At 42.4% G+C, this 19,998-nt stretch overlaps 2 protein-coding genes across 3 annotated transcripts in view; one reads left to right on the forward strand and one right to left on the reverse strand.

The window, feature by feature from the left end:
- Positions 1-12,753, reverse strand: part of nr1h2.S (nuclear receptor subfamily 1 group H member 2 S homeolog) — a 29,829-nt gene extending 17,076 nt beyond the window's left edge. The window contains exons 1-2 of one of the 2 annotated variants that reach the window (XM_018228271.2): positions 12,620-12,753; positions 536-644 (exon numbers count right to left, since the gene is read on the reverse strand). The gene's annotated coding sequence lies outside the window, so the exon portion shown is untranslated. The other variant, XM_018228272.2, reaches the window with a different exon arrangement.
- Positions 12,754-12,806: 53 nt separating this feature from the next.
- The window catches only part of acp4.S (acid phosphatase 4 S homeolog), a 39,404-nt gene continuing 32,212 nt past the window's right edge, over positions 12,807-19,998 (forward strand). Inside the window, exon 1 of the mRNA XM_041570510.1 lies at positions 12,807-12,921. Coding sequence (XP_041426444.1) covers positions 12,913-12,921 — 9 coding nt within the window. The 5' untranslated portion in view covers positions 12,807-12,912. The remainder of the gene's footprint in view (positions 12,922-19,998) is intronic.

The following is a 19,998-nucleotide window of genomic DNA, read 5'->3' on the forward strand; positions in this document are numbered from 1 at the left end:
ATAAAGGCTGGAGTGACTGGATGTGTAACATAATATACAGAACACTACTTCCTGCTTTTCAGCTCTCTTGGTTTCCACTGATTGGTTACCTGGCAGTAACCAATCAGAGACTTGAGGGGAGGCCACATGGACCATAAATGTTGCTTTTTAATCTGAGCTGAATGCTGAGGATCAATTGCAAACTCACTGAACAGATATGTACCATGTGGCCCCCCTTATAGTCACTGACTCAACTCAGAGTTAGAGAGCTGAAAAACAGGAAGTAGTGTTCTGGCTATTATGTTAGACATCCAGTCACTCCAGTCTTTATACATTACATTTTTGGCTAACTAACTATTTTAGAAACATTTTTTTTTTACCCAGTTTTTTATTTTTATACGGAACTGTTCCTTTAAAGACAAGCCAGATTGCAACCACTAAGTACGTTTGAAAAACCCAACCTCACAGCCTATGTTGGTAGAGTGCAGAAAGTCAATTGCAAGTGTATCTGTATATTCTAAATGATTATACAGTCACAGTGATATAATGTACATACCACAATGTTCAGCACTGGAACCTTTATTTTAACAGTGTCCCACTTTAGGTTCTTATAGCACAGAGACATCCATCTTCTCAGAAGTATTTAACTCCGCTGATGCAACACCCTAGAAGGAAAGTTGCAAAAATAAAGAGCACACGTTAAAACAAATTATGATGAATGTTTGTTTAATTTCTAATAGGGATGCACCGAATCCACTATTTTGGATTCAGCCGAATCCTTTGCGAAAGGAACCGAATCCTAATATGCATATGCAAATTAGGGGTGGGAAGAGGAAAAATTTTTTACTTCCTTGTTTTGTGCCAAAAAGACACGTGATTTTTCCATATGCAAATAAGGATTCAGATTCGGTTCGGTGGGGCAGCAGGATTTGGCCGAATCCGAATCCTACAGAAAAAGGCAGAATCCTGAACCGCATCCTGGATTCCTTGTTTCTACGATCCCTCGTTTCTAAATATACCTACGTCAGTAACCTATATTATATCGGACATATAAAAGAAGCAACATGATAGGCTATTTCATCTGGGAACAGTCTGTATATAGCAAAAGGTAAGTAAGATGCCACACACGATTTTGTAACTGATATTAACTTAGTTTGGTTACATTTAAAAACAGAAATTTTAAAGGTTCCCATTTCTTCGTTATTATGTACATGGTTTGCCCCTTTTTTTTTCTTGGCAGGTGTGTAACACTGCTTAGCCTGCCTATCCAAGCCGAGTACAAAGCAAACCCCAAAATCACCAAGTGTTTTGTTACTGCAAACTAGGGATACACCTAATATAGAGTTCGGCTCAGGATTCGGCCTTTTTCAGCAGGATTCGGCCGAATCCTTCTGCCCGGCCGAACCAAATCCGAATATGCATATGCAAATTAGGTGCTGGAGGGAAATATCGTGACAAGAAAGTAAAAAAATGTTTTTCCCTTCCCACCCATAATTTGCATATGCAAATTAGGATTCGGATCGGTGTTCGGCCAATCTTTCGCGAAGGATTTGAGGGTTCAGCCAAATCCAAAATAGTGGATACGGTGCATCCCTACTGCAAACATAATTCTTCTACCTATACTCCAGAGACCATGGGACATAGTGCTCCAGCTGGGATAAGTCTTGATATATCAAAATGAAAAAAAAATACATGTATAAATAACAAATCTACTTTTTGTTGGGGGTAGCAGCCTAAATTCTTTACATTATTGAAATGTATGGGTAATTATTGGGTCAGGCACCCACAAATGGCTTGTGCAGATTGATTTATCCCCAAATTTAGCGTGCTGGGATAACAAGCAAAACATCCAATATAAGGAGTCATATTGCCATAACTACTGATTATTACCAAGGCACTTTGAAATAATCACATTTAAAGGGGAACTATCTCGGAATATTTAATACGAGTTTCATCATACTGAAATAAGAAACGATCTAAATACAATCAATTAAATATAAAATAATCAAGTTTATCTTCACTATTCCTCTCTCAGCATCTATTTCTCTTCATTCTCTCTTCATGCAGCAGTTGGGTGTCAGATATTCATTGACAGTTAGATTCAATATATCTTATGGGGGGGGTTCCCTTCCCTAGCAGATGAATTAGAGCTCACTCAAATAACTGATTCCAGTAACAACTGCCTTTTGCACAAATTCTGCATGTAGAGAGACATGATGTCTGGTGATTTTAATAGAGTAAGCTCTACAGGCAGAGACACACGGTCAGATTCGGGGAGGTTATTCGCCCATCGACCAATCTCCTCTTCTTCAGGGCGACTAATCTCCCCGAACTGCTTTCCCGCCGGCTAGAATGAAAATCGCCGTTGGGATGGCAATCGGAGCGCTTTGTTTTCCGAAGTCGCGCGAAATTTCCATTTTCATTCTACCCGGCGGGAAGGCAGTTCGGGGAGATTAGTCGCCATGAAGAAGAGGAGACTTGTTGCCGGGCGACTAATCTCCCTGAATCTGACCATGTGTCTCTGCCCTAATGCATCTTCTAGGCAAAACGAGCCCCCCTATAAGATATATTGGATCAGTGAACATAAACTTGATTATTTCAGAAATTATACAGAATATTTAATTGATTGTACTCAGTATGATGAAGCTTATGTTACATTTTCATTTTTGAGATAGCTCCCCTTCAAATTCCTATTCTGACCTATAGTAACCTACATAGACTTCCTCAAAGCAACTTGTCCCATGAGTGGATTCTTCAGCTGACATGGTTCCGGGAGTGTTCCTTTGCTTTCCTTTTTAGCAATGTTCCTCCTATCTGTCAGACAGGGAGCTAAGTCCAGAAAAGCAAGGGGCAATCTATTCCCGCTTTAAATGACTTGTATTGGTGCCGCCGAGGGGGGCGGAGCCTCTGTTGCACAATTTGCCCATGAACTATAGTAACCGAGTGCACTTGTACAATAAGAACTTAATATTGTACAGATCCATGACCCAGGGTTTATTTGTTACCCACTTATATAACTATAAGTGCAAGGGGTGAGAATAGTAGCATGGATGTCTACATGTTGTCTTAATGAAACTATGGCTGTATTGTTCCTATGGGAAAGGGCATTTTGGATCACACATACAAAATAATAGAATGGGTCGTGGCTTGAAGGAACTTAAAAGGGCACGGAACAAATCACTTAGCTTTTCCCATGAACAATAGACCTTCTGTATGGCTATTGCTGAGCAAATGAAGGGCACTACTATGTCTGATAGAGGCAGTGTCCAAACATTATAGCAGGGTAAAACAACCAGTCATTTTATCATATTCTCTAGTAACTGGAGTCTACAGTCTGATATTCCGTGTTACCTCTTTAAAGGATTGGTTCACCTTTAAGTTAACTTTCAGTATGTTATAGAACGGCTAATTCTAAGCAACTTTTCAATTGGTCTTCATTGTTTATTTTTTAGTTCTTTTAATTATTTGCTTTCTTCTTCTGACTCTTTCCAGCTTTCAAATGAGGGTCACTGACCCGATCTAAAAACAAATGCTCTGTAAGGCTTCAAATGTATTGCTACTTTGTATTACTCCTCTTTCTATTCAGTCCCTCTCCTATTCATATTCCAGTCTCTTAGTCAAATCAATGCATGGTTGCTAGGAGAATTTGGACTTTAGCAACCAGATGGCTGAAATTGCTGAATTTGCAAACCTTGCTTCCAGCAGACACAAACTAACAGGGATAATCAGCTTCATAACCTAATTATAGGTTAGAAACAGGTGTCCACTTTTCCATAATCACTACTTATCTAGTTATTAATTATCCGGAAATCTGTTATCCAGAAAGCTCAGAATTATTGAAAGGACTTCTCCCATAGACTACATTATAATTAAATAATCCAAACTTTTAAAAATGATTTCCTTTTTCTCTGTAATAATACTGCAGGGAGCAATTTCGCTATTTACAGGGGGACTCTTTAGAATCCTGCACAGAACCAACCCGAACCCTCATCGCAACCCGCATATTTACCTGCTTTGATCCGCTACCCAACCCGGACCCGCAACTGCATTATCCGCAACCCAACCCGCTGACCACCATCAAACAGGAAGTGATGGTGCGGCAAACCGGAAGTCATGTCATCAAAAGTGGATGGGGACAGAAACATGTTTTGTAAAACTTTAAAAGGAGTAAAATATAGACAATATTACATAAGATAAGAAATTTAGATGAGACCCGCAACCCAACCCGCGTTCTAAGAAGTATATTTCTGAGCAGATACACCCGCACCTCAAAATCCTCCCCTCATTCCGCAGGGTGCCCATTTTTTTGCGGGTACCCGACCTGCTGCATGACTCGAGGACTCATCTTATTTAAACAGTATGGGTCCTGACCAATAGTTTGAAACCCCTGGCTTAACCAAAATATAAAGAAATATAAAAATGTTTTGCTTTTAAAGATTTGTTTAAAAAAAAAGTAAAACCATGTGTTCACATGAAATTAACACAGGTATAGGATCAGTTATCCGGAAAACCGTTATCCAGAAAGATCCGAATTATGGAAATGCCTTCTCCCATAGACGCCATTATAATCAAATAATCCAAATTTTTTTAAATTCTTAAATTTTTCTCTGTAATAATAAAACAGTAGCTTGTACTTGATCCAAACTAAGACATAATTAATCCTTATTGGAAGTAAACCCAGCCTATTGGGGTTGTTTAATATTTATATGATTTTCTAGTAGACTTAGGGTAGAACTACACTGGCATTTTTGGGTTGGCGTGATCCGGCATGTTGTGCAAAAATGCAGGCATTAAGTTGGATGTGACGAAAATAAGGTAAGCGATAGCATTGTCGGATGGTGTCGCAGCGTTGATCCGACGCAACACGACTGTCTGATGCAGACGCTGCGCGCTGTGTCTGCATCCGACAGTCATGGCGCATCGGATCAACTCTGCAACTTCATCCGACATTTGTATATCTTACCTTATTTCCGTTGCATCCGACTCGACGCCTGCGTTTTTGCGCAGCATGTCGGATCGCGCCAAAAATGCCTGTGAAGTCCTACCCTAAAGGTGGCAAATTCACCAAACGAGCAGATCCCTCCCCAATATGCCCACCTAGGCCCTAGGGCCCAACGATCAGATCATAATTAAAGAAATACGGGCAGTCGGATCGCCATACATCTTTACAACAGCATGAATGAGATACAAGCACCAGATTTTAAGTATCCGTTAAATAATACAACAGCTCTATGTTTTTTTTACCTGTGAGCCACATTCAAATGTAGGAAGAGTTGGGGAGCAATACAAGCTTGTAAAAGTCCCTGGGGGTGCCAAATAAGGGCTGTGATTGGCTATTTTCTAGGCCCTATGTGGACTGGCAGCCTACAGGAGGCTCTACTTGGTACTATACTTAGTTTTTATGTAATTAAAACTTTCCTAGAAGCCAGGAATTCAAAAATAATCACCTGCTTTGAGGCCACCGAGAGCAACATCTAAGGCAGGGGTCCCCAACCTTTTTTACCCGTGAGCCACATTCAAATGTAAATAGATTTGGGGAGCAACACAAGCATGAAAAAGTCATTTGGGGTAACAAATAAGGGGCTGTGATTGGCTATTTGGTAGCTCCTATGTGGACTGGCAGCCTACAAGAGGCTCTACTTGGCACTATACTTTGTTTTTATGCAATTAAAACTCGCTTCCAAGCCTGGAATTCAAAAATAAGCCCCAGCTTTGAGGACCCTGGGAGCAATATCCAAGAGGTTGGAGAGCAACATGTTGCTCACGAGCTACTGGTTGGGGATCACTGATCTAAGGGGTATGAGAGCAACATGTTACTCACGAGCTACTGGTTGGGGATGACTGAATGTAATGTATCTGTGACCCCAATAGAAAACTATACATTAAAGAGTTCAGTTTGCAGTTTAAATTTGGAATTGATGGAGGCAACTAGCTGATAATACCAACAATCATTGACTTCTGTATTATTAAAATCAATTTACTATTGAGGCAATGGGGCTTTTTGGCACTGGCAGTGCAGCACAAAATGCATATAAAGCATATACAGCTATGGAATCTGTAATCCGGAAACCCGTTATCCAAAAGTTCCGAATTACAAAAAGGCTCTCTATTTGAATCGGATAGGCACAGGTGTCAGCCACTCATCTGTTGTATTTCTAGTTTGTAGGTGCAAGTATATTTCATAAAAAAGTTGTATACAATCTGCTATTCAGCCTATCTTTAAAAATAGATATGCACATTGCTATTTTAATCCTCCATACGTGTGAAACAGAGGATAGGATAGATATACACAATCTAGGCATATTTAAAGCATCAAAAACAAATGACAAATGGGTATTTCCCAATCATCGAATGGATTTGCAACTAATGTAAAACAGGAAATAAACTACAGGGATGGGCAAGTGGGAACTGGCAACAGAATAAAGCAATGCCCCGAGTAATGTTTTCACTTCTTCTTTGCTCTGGAAAACTGCTGCATTACGCAAACACTAGAACTTTACTTCTCAGTCACTTTTGGTGCATTAGCCCTGCCACCCTTACAGGACTATTTCACATCTATAAAATTTAACATTTAAACAATGGCAGCTAAAGGAGAAGGAAAGGTTAAAACGTATTAAGCTTTATCAGAAAGGTCTATATAAATACACCAGTAACCCCTCAAAGTAGAGTACTGCAGGGGGTCGGGTACCCACAGGTTAGCCGCAAAAAAAGCACCCTGCGGAATGAGGGTAGGATTTTCAGGGTCAGGTAGCGGATCAAAGTGGGTAAATATGCGGGTTGCGGTTCGGGTCTTAAAAATTGGTTCTGCGCAGGACTCTACCTCAAAGTAATGCTGCTCTTAATCTTCTGTCAAAAGAAACACAGCATTTTCTTTCCTTCTATTGTTGACACATGGGCTTCTGTATCAGACTTCCTGTTTTCAGCTTGAACCGCCAGGGCTAGGGCTTGAGCATGCTCAGTTTGCTCCTCTCTCCCTTTCCCCCTCCCTTCTTCTTCCACTTCCGGGTAAAAACACGTGACGGCACTTCCGGGCAAGAAGTGACGGCACTTCCGGGCAAGAAGTGACGGCACTTCCGGGCAAGAAGTGACGGCACTTCCGGGCAAGAAGTGACGGCACTTCCGGGCAAGAAGTGACGGCACTTCCGGGCAAGAAGTGACGGCACTTCCGGGCAAGAAGTGACGGCACTTCCGGGCAAGAAGTGACGGCACTTCCGGGCAAGAAGTGACGGCACTTCCGGGCAAGAAGTGACGGCACTTCCGGGCAAGAAGTGACGGCACTTCCGGGCAAGAAGTGACGGCACTTCCGGGCAAGAAGTGACGGCACTTCCGGGCAAGAAGTGACGGCACTTCCGGGCAAGAAGTGACGGCACTTCCGGGCAAGAAGTGACGGCACTTCCGGGCAAGAAGTGACGGCACTTCCGGGCAAGAAGTGACGGCACTTCCGGGCAAGAAGTGACGGCACTTCCGGGCAAGAAGTGACGGCACTTCCGGGCAAGAAGTGACGGCACTTCCGGGCAAGAAGTGACGGCACTTCCGGGCAAGAAGTGACGGCACTTCCGGGCAAGAAGTGACGGCACTTCCGGGCAAGAAGTGACGGCACTTCCGGGCAAAAAGTGACGGCACTTCCGGGCAAAAAGTGACGGCACTTCCGGGCAAAAAGTGACGGCACTTCCGGGCAAAAAGTGACGGCACTTCCGGGCAAAAAGTGACGGCACTTCCGGGCAAAAAGTGACGGCACTTCCGGGCAAAAAGTGACGGCACTTCCGGGCAAAAAGTGACGGCACTTCCGGGCAAAAAGTGACGGCACTTCCGGGCAAAAGTGACGGCACTTCCGGGCAAAAAGTGACGGCACTTCCGGGCAAAAAGTGACGGCACTTCCGGGCAAAAAGTGACGGCACTTCCGGGTAAAAAGCGACATCATGTCCAGGTAAAAGGGATGCCACTTCCAGTTTTCACTGGTTCCGGGTCGGGGGGGGGGGTAAGCATGCGTTTCGAGCAATGGGTTGGGTAGTGGGTCTCGGTGGCGGGGCAGAGTGGGTTGCGGGTCGGCTTGCAGGTCTGGGTCGGGCACAGGGCTGCCAATTGGAGCTGCGCAGGTCTCCACTACTACTTCCACCATGCTGTATTACATGTCGAAGAATGGTGAGAGTTGTAGTCTAGGAAATGCCACGTGCCCAAGGTTATGAAAATGGGACTTACTTATCTATGAGATAAAATAATACAGTTCATACTGTGACAATAAACTAAGTAAACAAAGCTCTGTGTTAAAGGCGCCTCACTTGAATAAATACACAGGAGGGGCAGCACGCCTCAAGGCGCATCCTACTAAGCAGAACACTGCTGATTTATATAGCATCATGAGAGCTGTCCCTAACAACATGAGGAAGAACACAAAATGCTTAAAAGTAACAGTAACATCAAAAAAAATTGCACTGATAAAACTGGAGTGTTTGCTTCAGAAACACTACTATAGTTTATATAAACAAGCTGCTGTATAGCAATGGGGCAGCCATTCAAAGGAGAAACGGCTCAGGTTACACAGCAGATAGCAGATAAGCTCTGTAGAACATACTGTAATGGTGTTATCTGTTATCCACTATTTAACCTGTGCCATATAGCCTTTTTTCAATTCCCACCATTGCTACACAGCAGCTTGTTTATATAAACTATAGTAGTGTTTTTGAAGCAAACAGATCTGTTTTACCAGTGCAGGGAAACACTACATTATATGGTCATTCCTTTAAAACACTTTCATTGTTGGTGTTACTGTTCCTTTAAATCTGAATCAAACGTCCACAGCTTGGATTGGCAGCAGAGATAAAAACACCAATACCCTTAATAATGTTAAAGGGGGGGGGGGGGTTCACCTTTAAGTTAACTTTTAGTATATTATAGCTTGGCTAATTCTAAGCAGCTTTACAATTGGCATTTTTTATAGTTTTTGAATAATTTGCCTTCCTCTTCCGACTCTTTGCAGCTTTCAAATGGGGGTCACTGACACCTATATAAAAAAAAAAAGAAATGCTCTGTAAGGCTACAAATGTATTGTTATCGCTACTCGTCTTTCTATGCAGCTCCACTCCTATTCATATTCCAGTCTCTTATTTATATTAATGCATGGTTGCTAGGGTAATTTGGATCCTAGCAACCAGATGGCTGAAATTGCAAGCTGGAGAGCTGCCGAATAAAAAGCTAAATAACTCAAAAACCACAAATAATAAAAAATGAAAACCAATTGCAAATTGTCTCAGAATATCACTCTCTACATCATACTACAAGTTAACTCAAAGGTGAACAACCCCTTTAAATTAAAGGCAATGCCAACTCATATGTGGTGTTGCTGGACAATACCCAGAAAGCCATGACATTATTATTGTTATATCTAGGGAATATTACCCTAACTTGCCATTTATCAGTCTTCCTTCAGAGCCCTCCAGGTTAAGCACAGGCCTGACTAGCAGCATGTTCCTCTGAAACTGTCATCACTATTCTGCCCTAACAGAACTGCTCCACATGCCCTTCATAGGGGTAAAAATTCCTCTACGCCCAAAGCCACTTAAGAAGGAACTCTGTATGTTGCACTAACCCAACTGCTGGCAGCTGCAGAAAGTTGTAGTTTCAGTGTAAGAGGGTTGCTTGGATCTCACTGAATAACCAATATGTCAAAGGAGAACTAAACCCTAAAAATTATTGTGGCTAAAATGGCCTATTTTATATAGTGAACTTATTGCACGAGGCTAAAGTTTCAGCTTGTCAATAGCAGCAATGATCCAGGACTTCAAACTTGTCACAGGGGGTCACCATCTTGGAAAGTGTCTGTGACACTCACATGCTCAGTGGGCTCTGATTGGCTGTTGAGAAGCTAAGCTTAGGGCTCGTCACTAATTATCCAGCAGTAAATGAGCTTCCCTTGTAATATAAGCTGATGCTACAGGTTTGCAGATTATTAAATTCTGATGCTAATTGCACTGGTTTCTGTGCTGCCATGTAGTAATTATCTATATTAATTACTAATCAGCCTTATATTGTGACATTTCTATTCTATGTGTACTGTATATTGTGAGTGGGTCCCTAAGCTCAGTAAGTGACAGCAGCACAGAGCATGTGCAGTGAATCAGCAGAAAAGAAGATGGGGAGCTACTGGGGCATCTTTGCAGACACAGATCTTTACTGCTAAAGGGCTGTGGTTGCCTTGGGCTGGTACAGAAGCACAAAACATCATGTACAACATTTCTAGCTACTTCTTTAGTTAGGTTTTAGTTCTCCTTTAAAAGGGAAGCAGGCTTTAATATAGGACATGCAAGGATGACATATGCCATAGCGAGAGAAATAATGATACAAAGCTACTCCCAGCATAAATCTTCATAGGTGCCCTAAATTAAAGGGGTTGTTCACTTTTGAGTTAACTTTAAGCATGACATAGAGAGTGATATTCTGAGACACTTTGTAATTGGTTTTCATTTTTAATTATTTGAGTTTTTTGAGTTATTTAGCAGCTCTCCAGTTTGCAATGTTTAGCAGTCTTCCAAATTCCCCTAGCAACCATGCACTGATTTGAATTAGAGACTGGAATATGAATAGGAGCAATAGAAAGAGGAGCAATAAACAGTAGCAATAACAATACATTTGTAGCCATACAGAGTATTTGTTTTTAGATGGGGTCAGTGACCTCCATCTGAAACCTGCAAAGAGTCAGAAGCAAAAGGCAAATAATTAAAAAAGACTATAAAAAATAAATAACAAAGACCAATTGAAAAGTTGCTTAGATTTGGTCGTTCTATAACATACTAGAAGTTATTCTGTAGGTGAACCACCCCTAGGCAGAGCTCAAGGGCCCCAAGTATTGCAAAAATGTTGGCACTGCCATCTGGGGGTAGGGAGGGTGACGGAATGAGTCAACTACATGTCACAATATCTCCAGCCATTGTGACAAGTGCCCTCAGTTGTCACATGACTTACTGAAACTTGTTTATTGTATTAAAAAAATGTAAAGTACCCCCAGTTGCAAAATATGAGGATATTATAAGTCACCGAGGAGTTTCATGACCATATAAAAGTACGAGGCCGAAGGCCGAGTACTTTTATACAGGTCATGGAACTCCGAGGTAACTTCTAATATCCTCATATTTTGCAACTGGGGGTACTTTATTTATTATAATACACAAGTTTCAGTGAGTCATGTGACAGAAATGACATCAGAACTCACCGTTTATAACTGATGACATCAGAACTCACCGTTTATAAGGATATAATTTACAAGATATTCATGGCTTATACACAAAAGCCATGAATATTTTGTAAATGATATCCTTATAAATGGTGAGTTTTGATGTCATCAGTTATAAACGGTGAGTTCTGATGTCATTTCTGTCACATGACTCACTGAAACTTGTGTATTATAATAAATAAAGTACCCCTGTTGCAAAAGATGAGGATATTATAAGTTACCTCGGAGTTCCATGACCTGGAACTGAGATCCACTGAGATACCCTCACCTTAAAAGAGCCCCGGCTGTTCCATTTCTCCCAAGCGGGCCTGCCCATTTAAACCCCTGATGCACCCAAATCTTACCTCTTCTCTTCCCAATACTCCATTATGTCATCATTCCACCCGATTTTGTCATCACCTGTCCCCTTTGTGACACAATCTGCCCTATGTGTGTCATGCCCTGCCCACTTTTGTCTCCCCCCCCAGCAGCTGGTAAAACAAGTACACTTCTGCACACTGATTGGCCCATTCTTCCAGGCAGATTTTTGCCGTTTAGTTGGATGACACGTTGAACTCATATGGGGTTATTTATTAAAGTCTGAAAACTAAAAACTCAAAAAATTCAAGTTTTTTAACTCAAAAAATTCAAGTTTTTTTTTCTTCTATAAAATCCAAATTTTTAGTAGAAAAAAAATACCTGGATTTTTTTGAGATATATTATACCCCAAGGCTGCAAAAAGTCCAAATCCAAAAATCAGGCATTTCAGATCTGCCATAGTTATATATAGGACTGTATATAGGTCCGATGCTGTCCTAGGCACCAGACCTAAATACGCCCCCTATGTGACATCACATGCATGAATGTCTCGGAGGTGACATCACGTCCGCCAACCAGCCGGTCCCCTACCCCTCACCTCTTTCACCCATATCAAGGCATGAGGCCGCAGGGTAAATGATTTCTAATATCCTCATCATTAAATAAAGGTTGGGAATATTTTTTTATACAATATACAAGTTTCAGTAAGTCATGTGACAACTGAGGTCACTTGTCACTGATGACATCACTACACACCAATGACATCACTAAGCACTGTTTATAAGGAGAGATCTTACAGGTTATTTACATGTATTAAAGCACAATCAATATACAGTTACACATTACCAATCACAATCCACTGAGACAGCCTCACCCTAAATCAGACCCCGGGCTCCAGCAATGCCTGTTTGTCAGCCTGTTCCATTTCTCCCAAGCGCAAGGTGCCAGGACTAGTACATTCCAAGAGCTGGGGGGGTGCGAGTTTGACAGCCAGTGACTGACACACTCCCTACACCCTTTCTATTAATGTTAATGAGCTAATGTTACTAGAAAGCCTTGTCTTGCCCTACAGGCCCGCCCTCTGCAATTCCCGCCAGACACGACTCTCAGTAATACCTCTCCGCAATTGCGAGCCGTACCCACGTCCCATCATCCGCTCGCAAACTCTTCCACAACAACTTCTTCTCTTCCGCGAACTAGAGCGACACTTCCGCTCCGGGCCCCGCCCCCGATCACGAGACTTAAAAGTTCCCAGGCTCTAACAGCCAATCATAAAATACCAGTGCATTGACCCCTCTGGAAAGTAACTAGACTGCGAGAAGGGGGCGGATCCTATTCTGAGACGGATGGGCTCTCCAGCCAATCGCGTGGCGTAGTTGGAGTACGCTGCACTTTTAACCTCGGATGCGATGTCCAATGTGCGTAAGGGGTTATGTCTTTGCACATAACTTTCATTTTTTTAATTACTTGTGGGTTTTTTTGGTTATTTCGCTTTTTATTCAGCAGCTCTCCAGTTTACAGTGCCAGAAATCTGGTTGCTAGGGTCCAAATTACCTTAGCAACCCATACCTCCCAACATTTTGGAAGTAAAAAGAGGGACAAAAAAATTTTTTCCGCAGGCAGCGCAGCAATTTTTTCTGTGGCCACACACCCTAATTACCATGTTTGTTTTACAAAATTTGGCAGGTTATGAAAGTTTGAAAATATTTCTCCTTATCTAAACTGTGTTTTTATGTCTCAAAATTGTTACAGAGTATCTTATTTGCACCTGTTAGCTGTTCTGGGCTCTCTGCTAAAAGCCAATTAAGTTAGAAACTTTCTTTCTTTTTCTTGCTGTTCAGTGCAGAGAAAATAGGGACTTTTTCAGTACAAATGAGGGACTGCGGGTTGAGCTGTCAAAAGAGACCCCTTTTGAAAGTTAGAAAGTCAGAAGAAGAAGGCAAATAATTTATAAACTATAAAAAAAATAAACAATGAAGACCGACTGAAAAGTTACTCAGAATTGGCCATTCTAGAACATACTAAAAGTTAACCTGAAATACCTTTAAATCATAGTTTTTAAGTAATAAATAAGGTCAAATTGTGGATTCTAGTTTGGTCAGACTTTTTTATTTAAAAAAAATCGGATTTTGATAAATAACCCCCTTAGTTTTCAAACAGGAGAATGGATTCTTATTCGGACCTAAATCAGGGCCTTTAAGAACCTTTTTGTTTTTGAGCCGCTCAACTGTTCCACTGTTGTGTTTGGAACTTTTCTCCAAGACTATGTTTTTAGCAGCTTGAAAGAGGTGCCATATATTACCTGTATCTTGCAGGGCTGTGACTCGTCCATTCCCATACAGTCTTTGTCCTGCATTAACCCTTCTTTGGTAGATCAACATGTGTGTTGGGCGTGAGCCACTTTCCCTTGAGTGATCCGTCGCGGTGCACAAAAACGCAGATGTCACGTCAGATGCGACGGAAATAAGGTAAGAGATGGAAATGTCGGATGAAGTCACATCGTTGATCTGACGTGCCGCGACTTTGGATGTGGACGCAGCATGCAGCGTCTGCATCCAACAGTCGAGTCGGATCAACACTGTGACACCATCCGACAATGCTATTACTTACCTTTTTTCCATCGCATCCGACTTGACGCCTGCGTTTTTCACAGCACGTCGGATCGTGCCAAAATCACCCCTGGAGTTCCTCCCTTTGGGATAGATAGCCTATGACTAGTGTTTGTAACACGAAAAGTGTAAGGCTTTGATTCAACTGCCTGGCGGAAGATTGCCTTTATTGAGTGCTATTTAGAATTTTCGTTTTGTCCATTCGTTGTACTGAGGGACGAGGGCAGTGCACCTTGTCCTCTTCCTTGATGTGGTGAGATACTATTTAGCATTTGGATACCCCATCTTTACACACTCCTCCCTGCAGAACATTTCTCCCTTCAGAACATTATTCCTATAGCCACCTGACTTATTAATGTAGTTTTTAGCAACCTGTAGATGGGCAGCAATGTTCTTTTTGGATAGTAGTGACTTGCTCCTTGGAACCCTGCTGTGTACACCTGAATACTAACATTGACCAGTACAAGAGAGGCCTTTAGTTTTACAGACAGTTCTGTACCTAAAATACAGCAGACCCTGTGGTAGCAGGGTCTGACCCCACCATCACTGCTGAAGTTTGGCGGGTGGGCAAACAAAGGAGGTAGTGGCATACATGTGGCTTAGCACTGGGCACCCCTGAAGTTTTTTTTCTGGGGGACCAAACAGTCATGCTATTGTTTAGAGATGTTAGCCTTGGGCTTCTTTGAGACCTCCTAAAGTATTACAAGCCTTGTGACCACTTAAGTGGAAGGTAATAGGGTAGGACTACACAAGCGTTTTCGGCGCAATCGGACGCGCTGAGACAAATGCATGCGACGGAAAAAGGTAAGAGATGTCGTTGATCCGACGCGACACGACTGTCGGATGCAGACACTGCATGCTGCGTCTGCATCCGACAGTCGTGACACGTCGGCTGCCCATCCGCTATATTGAAAAGTCGCCTGCGCTAAAGCACATGCGACAACTTTTCATTATAGCGGACGGGAAGACATGCAAAGGCAGTTCGGGGAGATTGTCACCCAGAAGAAGAGGCGATTAGTCGCCAGGAGACTAAATCTCCCCGAATCTGCCCGTGTGTCTCAACCCTTAGTTCAGAAAATGCAACTGTGCTCTCTGCCCCAGAGATGTCAAGAGTCAAGAGTGAGTTTATTGTCATTCCATCCATATACGTTTGTACAGTACACAGTGAAACAAATCAACGTTCCTCTAGGACCATGGTGCTACACACAACATGTACCAGACAACAGACAAAAAGTGCAAGTGCAAAAATATGCAACTCCTGCAAGACAGGTCAGCACAGTGCAGGGACAGGACAATACAGCGCACACTCAGCAGAAGTAATATGTTAAGTAAATAATGCTAAACGTCAAACATGATGGGTGTATCATTGTGATATGATAGTAGTAAGAACATGATAAAGTGCAGATGTGCTCATAGAGAACAACTGTATCCAATGACTATTTATTTATACAATGGCGTACAGTGGTTGTGGTGTATAGTAAGATCAGATGGAGTGTGTGAGTGTGAGAGATCTGTCCGGTCCCTGAGTATTAAGGAGCCTTATGGGTTGGGGGAAGAAACTGTTACACAGTCTGGTAGTGAGGGCCCTAATGCTTCGGTACCTTTTTCCAGATGGCAGGAGTGTGAACAGTGAGTGTGAGGGGTGTGTTGGATCAGCCACAATGCTGGTGGCTTTACAGATGCAGCGAGTGGTATAAATGTCCGTGATGGAAGGAAGAGAGACACCTATGATCTTCTCTGCTGTCTTCACTATCCTCTGTAGGGTCTTGCGCTCCATGACAGTGCAGTTCCCAGCCCAGACAGTGATACAGCTGCTCAGGATGCTCTTGATCGTCCCTCTGTAGAAGGTTTTGAGTATGGATGGTGGGAGATGGGATTTCCTCAGCTTGCGCAGGAAGTAGAGGCGCTGTCGGGCTTTCTTGGCTAAGTAACTGCTGTTGTGGGACCAGGTGAGGTTCTCCGCCAGGTGGACACCAAGGAATTTGGTGCTTTTGATGATCTCCACATTAGAGCCGTCGATGTACAGTGGCAGGTGGTCACTCCTAGTCTTCCTAAAGTCAACAACCATCTCCTTTGTTTTGTCTACATTGAGAGACAGGTTGTTGGCTCTGCACCAGTCTGTTAACCGCTGCACCTCCTCTCTGTATGGTGATTCGTCATTATTGCCGATGAGACCACGGTCGTGTCATCAGCGAACTTTATGATGTGATTTGTGCGGTGTGTGGCTGCTCAGTCATGCGTCAGCAGAGTGAACAGTAGAGCACTAAGCACACAGCCTTGAGTGGCTCCGGTGCTCAGTGTGGTGGTTTTGGAGATGATGTTTCCAATCCTGACTGACTGAGGTCTGTCGGTCAGGAAGTCCAGAACCCAACTGCAGAAGGAGGTGTTCAATCCAAGCAGGCTCAGCTTTTCTATCAGATGCTGAGGAATGATAGTGTTCAATGCTGAACTGAAGTCTATGAACAGCATTCGAACTTAGGTGTCTTTTTTGTCCAGATGAGAGAGGGCCAGATGGAGGGTGGTGGCTATTGTATCATCTGTTGAGCAATTTTGACGGTATGCGAACTGTAGGGGGTCCAGTGCTGGTGGCAGCAGGGTTTTGATGTGTTTCTTGACAAGCTTCTCAAAACATTTCATGATGATGGGGGTGAGTGCCACAGGACGGTAGTCATTAAGGCAGGACACTGATGACTTCTTCGGCACGGGGACAATGGTGGTGGTTTTGAAGCACTTTGGGACAATGGAGGTGATCAGGGAGATGTTAAAGATGTCAGTCAAAACATCTGCCAGCTGATCTGCACAATCTCTTAGCACTCTGCCAGAGATATTGTCTAGTCCTGCAGCCTTTCTTGGGTTTACTCTTTCCAGAGTCATCCTCACGTCTGGTCACTAGGCAGAGTGATGGTCTTCCTCATTTCTGTGTTATTCTGTGCTTCAACCCCTGCATAGAAGTCGTTCATCGCATCTGCAACGGAGGCGTCACTGTCACAGTGTCAAGGGGCCTATCGGCTCCCAGCGGAGAAGTCAGGACCAAGGAGGAAGCCTTTAGGGTCAGAGTTCAGATTCAAGGTACAGGCAAGGGTTAAGGCAAATACAAGGTCAAAGTCCAGGCAAGGTTCAATGGCAGGCAGAAAGGGTCAGAATCAATGTCCAGGCAGGGTTCAAAGTCCAGAATAACTACAATAAAGCACCCAGGAACGCTAATAAACAGATCCTATAATTGGGCAGTGATGGAGAGTACTGGGCGCACTTTTATTTTGAATTTTGGTGCCAATTCGGCGCTGGCGCAGCATCCCGCGTCAGAGGCGACGCGCCGGCGTCATCACGCGGCAGCGTTCATGACACAAAGGCAGATAGTTACATAGTTACATAGTTACATAGTTAAATTGGGTTGAAAAAAGACAAAGTCCATCAAGTTCAACCCCTCCAAATGAAAACCCAGCATCCATACACACACCCCTCCCTACTTTTAATTAAAATTCTATATACCCATACCTATATTAACTATAGAGTTTAGTATCACAATAGCCTTTAATATTATGTCTGTCCAAAAAATCATCCAAGCCATTCTTAAAGGCATTAACTGAATCAGCCATCACAACATCACCCGGCAGTGCATTCCACAACCTCACTGTCCTGACTGTGAAGAACCCTCTACGTTGCTTCAAATGAAAGTTCTTTTCTTCTAGTCTAAAGGGGTGGCCTCTGGTACGGTGATCCACTTTATGGGTAAAAAGGTCCCCTGCCATTTGTCTATAATGTCCTCTAATGTACTTGTAAAGTGTAATCATGTCCCCTCGCAAGCGCCTTTTTTCCAGAGAAAACAACCCCAACCTTGACAGTCTACCCTCATAATTTAAGTCTTCCGTCCCTCTAACCAATTTAGTTGCACGTCTCTGCACTCTCTCCAGCTCATTTATATCCCTCTTAAGGACTGGAGTCCAAAACTGAACTGCATACTCCAGATGAGGCCTTACCAGGGACCTATAAAGAGGCATAATTATGTTTTCATCCCTTGAGTTAATGCCCTTTTTTATGCAAGACAGAACTTTATTTGCTTTAGTAGCCACAGAATGACACTGCCCAGAATTAGACAACGTGTTATCTACAAAGACCCCTAGATCCTTTTCATTTAAGGAAACTCCCAACACATTGCCATTTAGTGTATAACTTGCATTTATATTATTTTTGCCAAAGTGCATAACCTTGCATTTATCAACATTGAACCTCATTTTCCAGTTTGCTGCCCAGTTTTCCAGTTTAGACAGATCACTTTGCAAAGTGGCAGCATCCTGCATGGAACCTATAGTTCTGCACAATTTAGTATCATCTGCAAAAATAGAAACAGTACTTTCAATGCCCACCTCCAGGTCATTAATAAACAAGTTGAAAAGCAAGGGACCTAGTACAGAGCCCTGCGGTACTCCACTAACAACACTGGTCCAATTAGAAAATGTTCCATTTACCACCACTCTTTGTAGTCTATCTTTTAGCCAGTTCGCTATCCAGGTACAAATACTATGTTCCAGGCCAACATTCCTTAATTTAACCAGTAACCTTTTGTGTGGCACTGTATCAAATGCTTTAGCAAAGTCTAAGTAAATCACATCCACTGCCATCCCAGAATCGAGGTCTCTACTTACATTCTCGTAAAAAGAAATTAAGTTAGTCTGGCAAGATCTATTACGCATAAAACCATGCTGGCACAAACTCATAGTATTATGATTTGCTATGAAGTCCAGTATCTTATCCTTTATTAACCCTTCGAAAAGCTTTCCTAATACTGACGTCAGACTAACTGGCCTATAGTTTTGAGGCTGAGAACGGGATCCTTTTTTGAATAGAGGCACCACATTAGCAATTCGCCAGTCTCTTGGCACAATACCAGATCTCAATGAATCCTGAAAAATTAAGTAAAGAGGTTTGGCAATCACAGAGCTAAGCTCGCTAATTACCCTGGGATGAATACCATCTGGCCCTGGACCTTTGTTAATCTTAACCTGTTCAAGTCTCTTTTGAATTTCTTCTTGTGTGAACCATGCATCATTAGTTGTATTACTAGAATTGGGAGTGTTAAGAAGGAAACCTTCACTTACTGGTTCTTCATTTGTGTAAACAGATGAAAAATACGAGTTCAGAATCTGCGCTTTTATTTTGTTTTCATCAACCAGCTGATCCCCCTCTGATAGTAAGGGTCCCACCCCTTCCTGCTTCATTTTTTTACTATTGACATATTTAAAAAATAATTTGGGATTTTTTTTACTGCTTGCTGCAATATCCTTTTCTATAGCAATTTTAGCTTGCCTTATAGCTTCTTTGCATGATTTATTGGCCTCCTTGTACCTTATAAATGTTTCGGCTGTACCAGCTAACTTGAAAGCCTTAAAAGCACGTCTTTTCTTACCCACCTCAACACAAACGCTTCTATTGAACCAAAAAGGTTTTGCTTTGCAACGACGTTCCTTGCTTACAAGTGGAATATACTGACAAGTATATTTATTAAGCAGCATTTTAAAGACTTCCCATTTTTGTTCTGTGTTTAACCCTGTGAAAAGCATTTCCCACTTAATATGTTGCAGAGATGCCCTTATACTGTCAAAGTTTGCACGTCTGAAATTTAGTGTTTTAGTTACTCCCTTATAGAATTGCTTCTGCAACAGAATCTCAAAGGAGACCATGTTATGATCACTATTCCCTAAATGCTCACCCACACAAATGTTAGAGATGAGTTCAGTATTGTTAGTTATTACAAGGTCCAAAAGAGAGTTATTCCTAGTAGGTTCTTGAACGAGCTGGAATAAAAAGTTGTCATTCAGCATATTTACAAACCTACTAGCTTTTTCTGTCTTAGCAACCCCATTACCCCAGTCAATGTCTGGATAATTG

This window comes from Xenopus laevis, chromosome 7S, assembly GCF_017654675.1.
Source record: "Xenopus laevis strain J_2021 chromosome 7S, Xenopus_laevis_v10.1, whole genome shotgun sequence".
NCBI lineage: Eukaryota > Metazoa > Chordata > Amphibia > Anura > Pipidae > Xenopus > Xenopus laevis.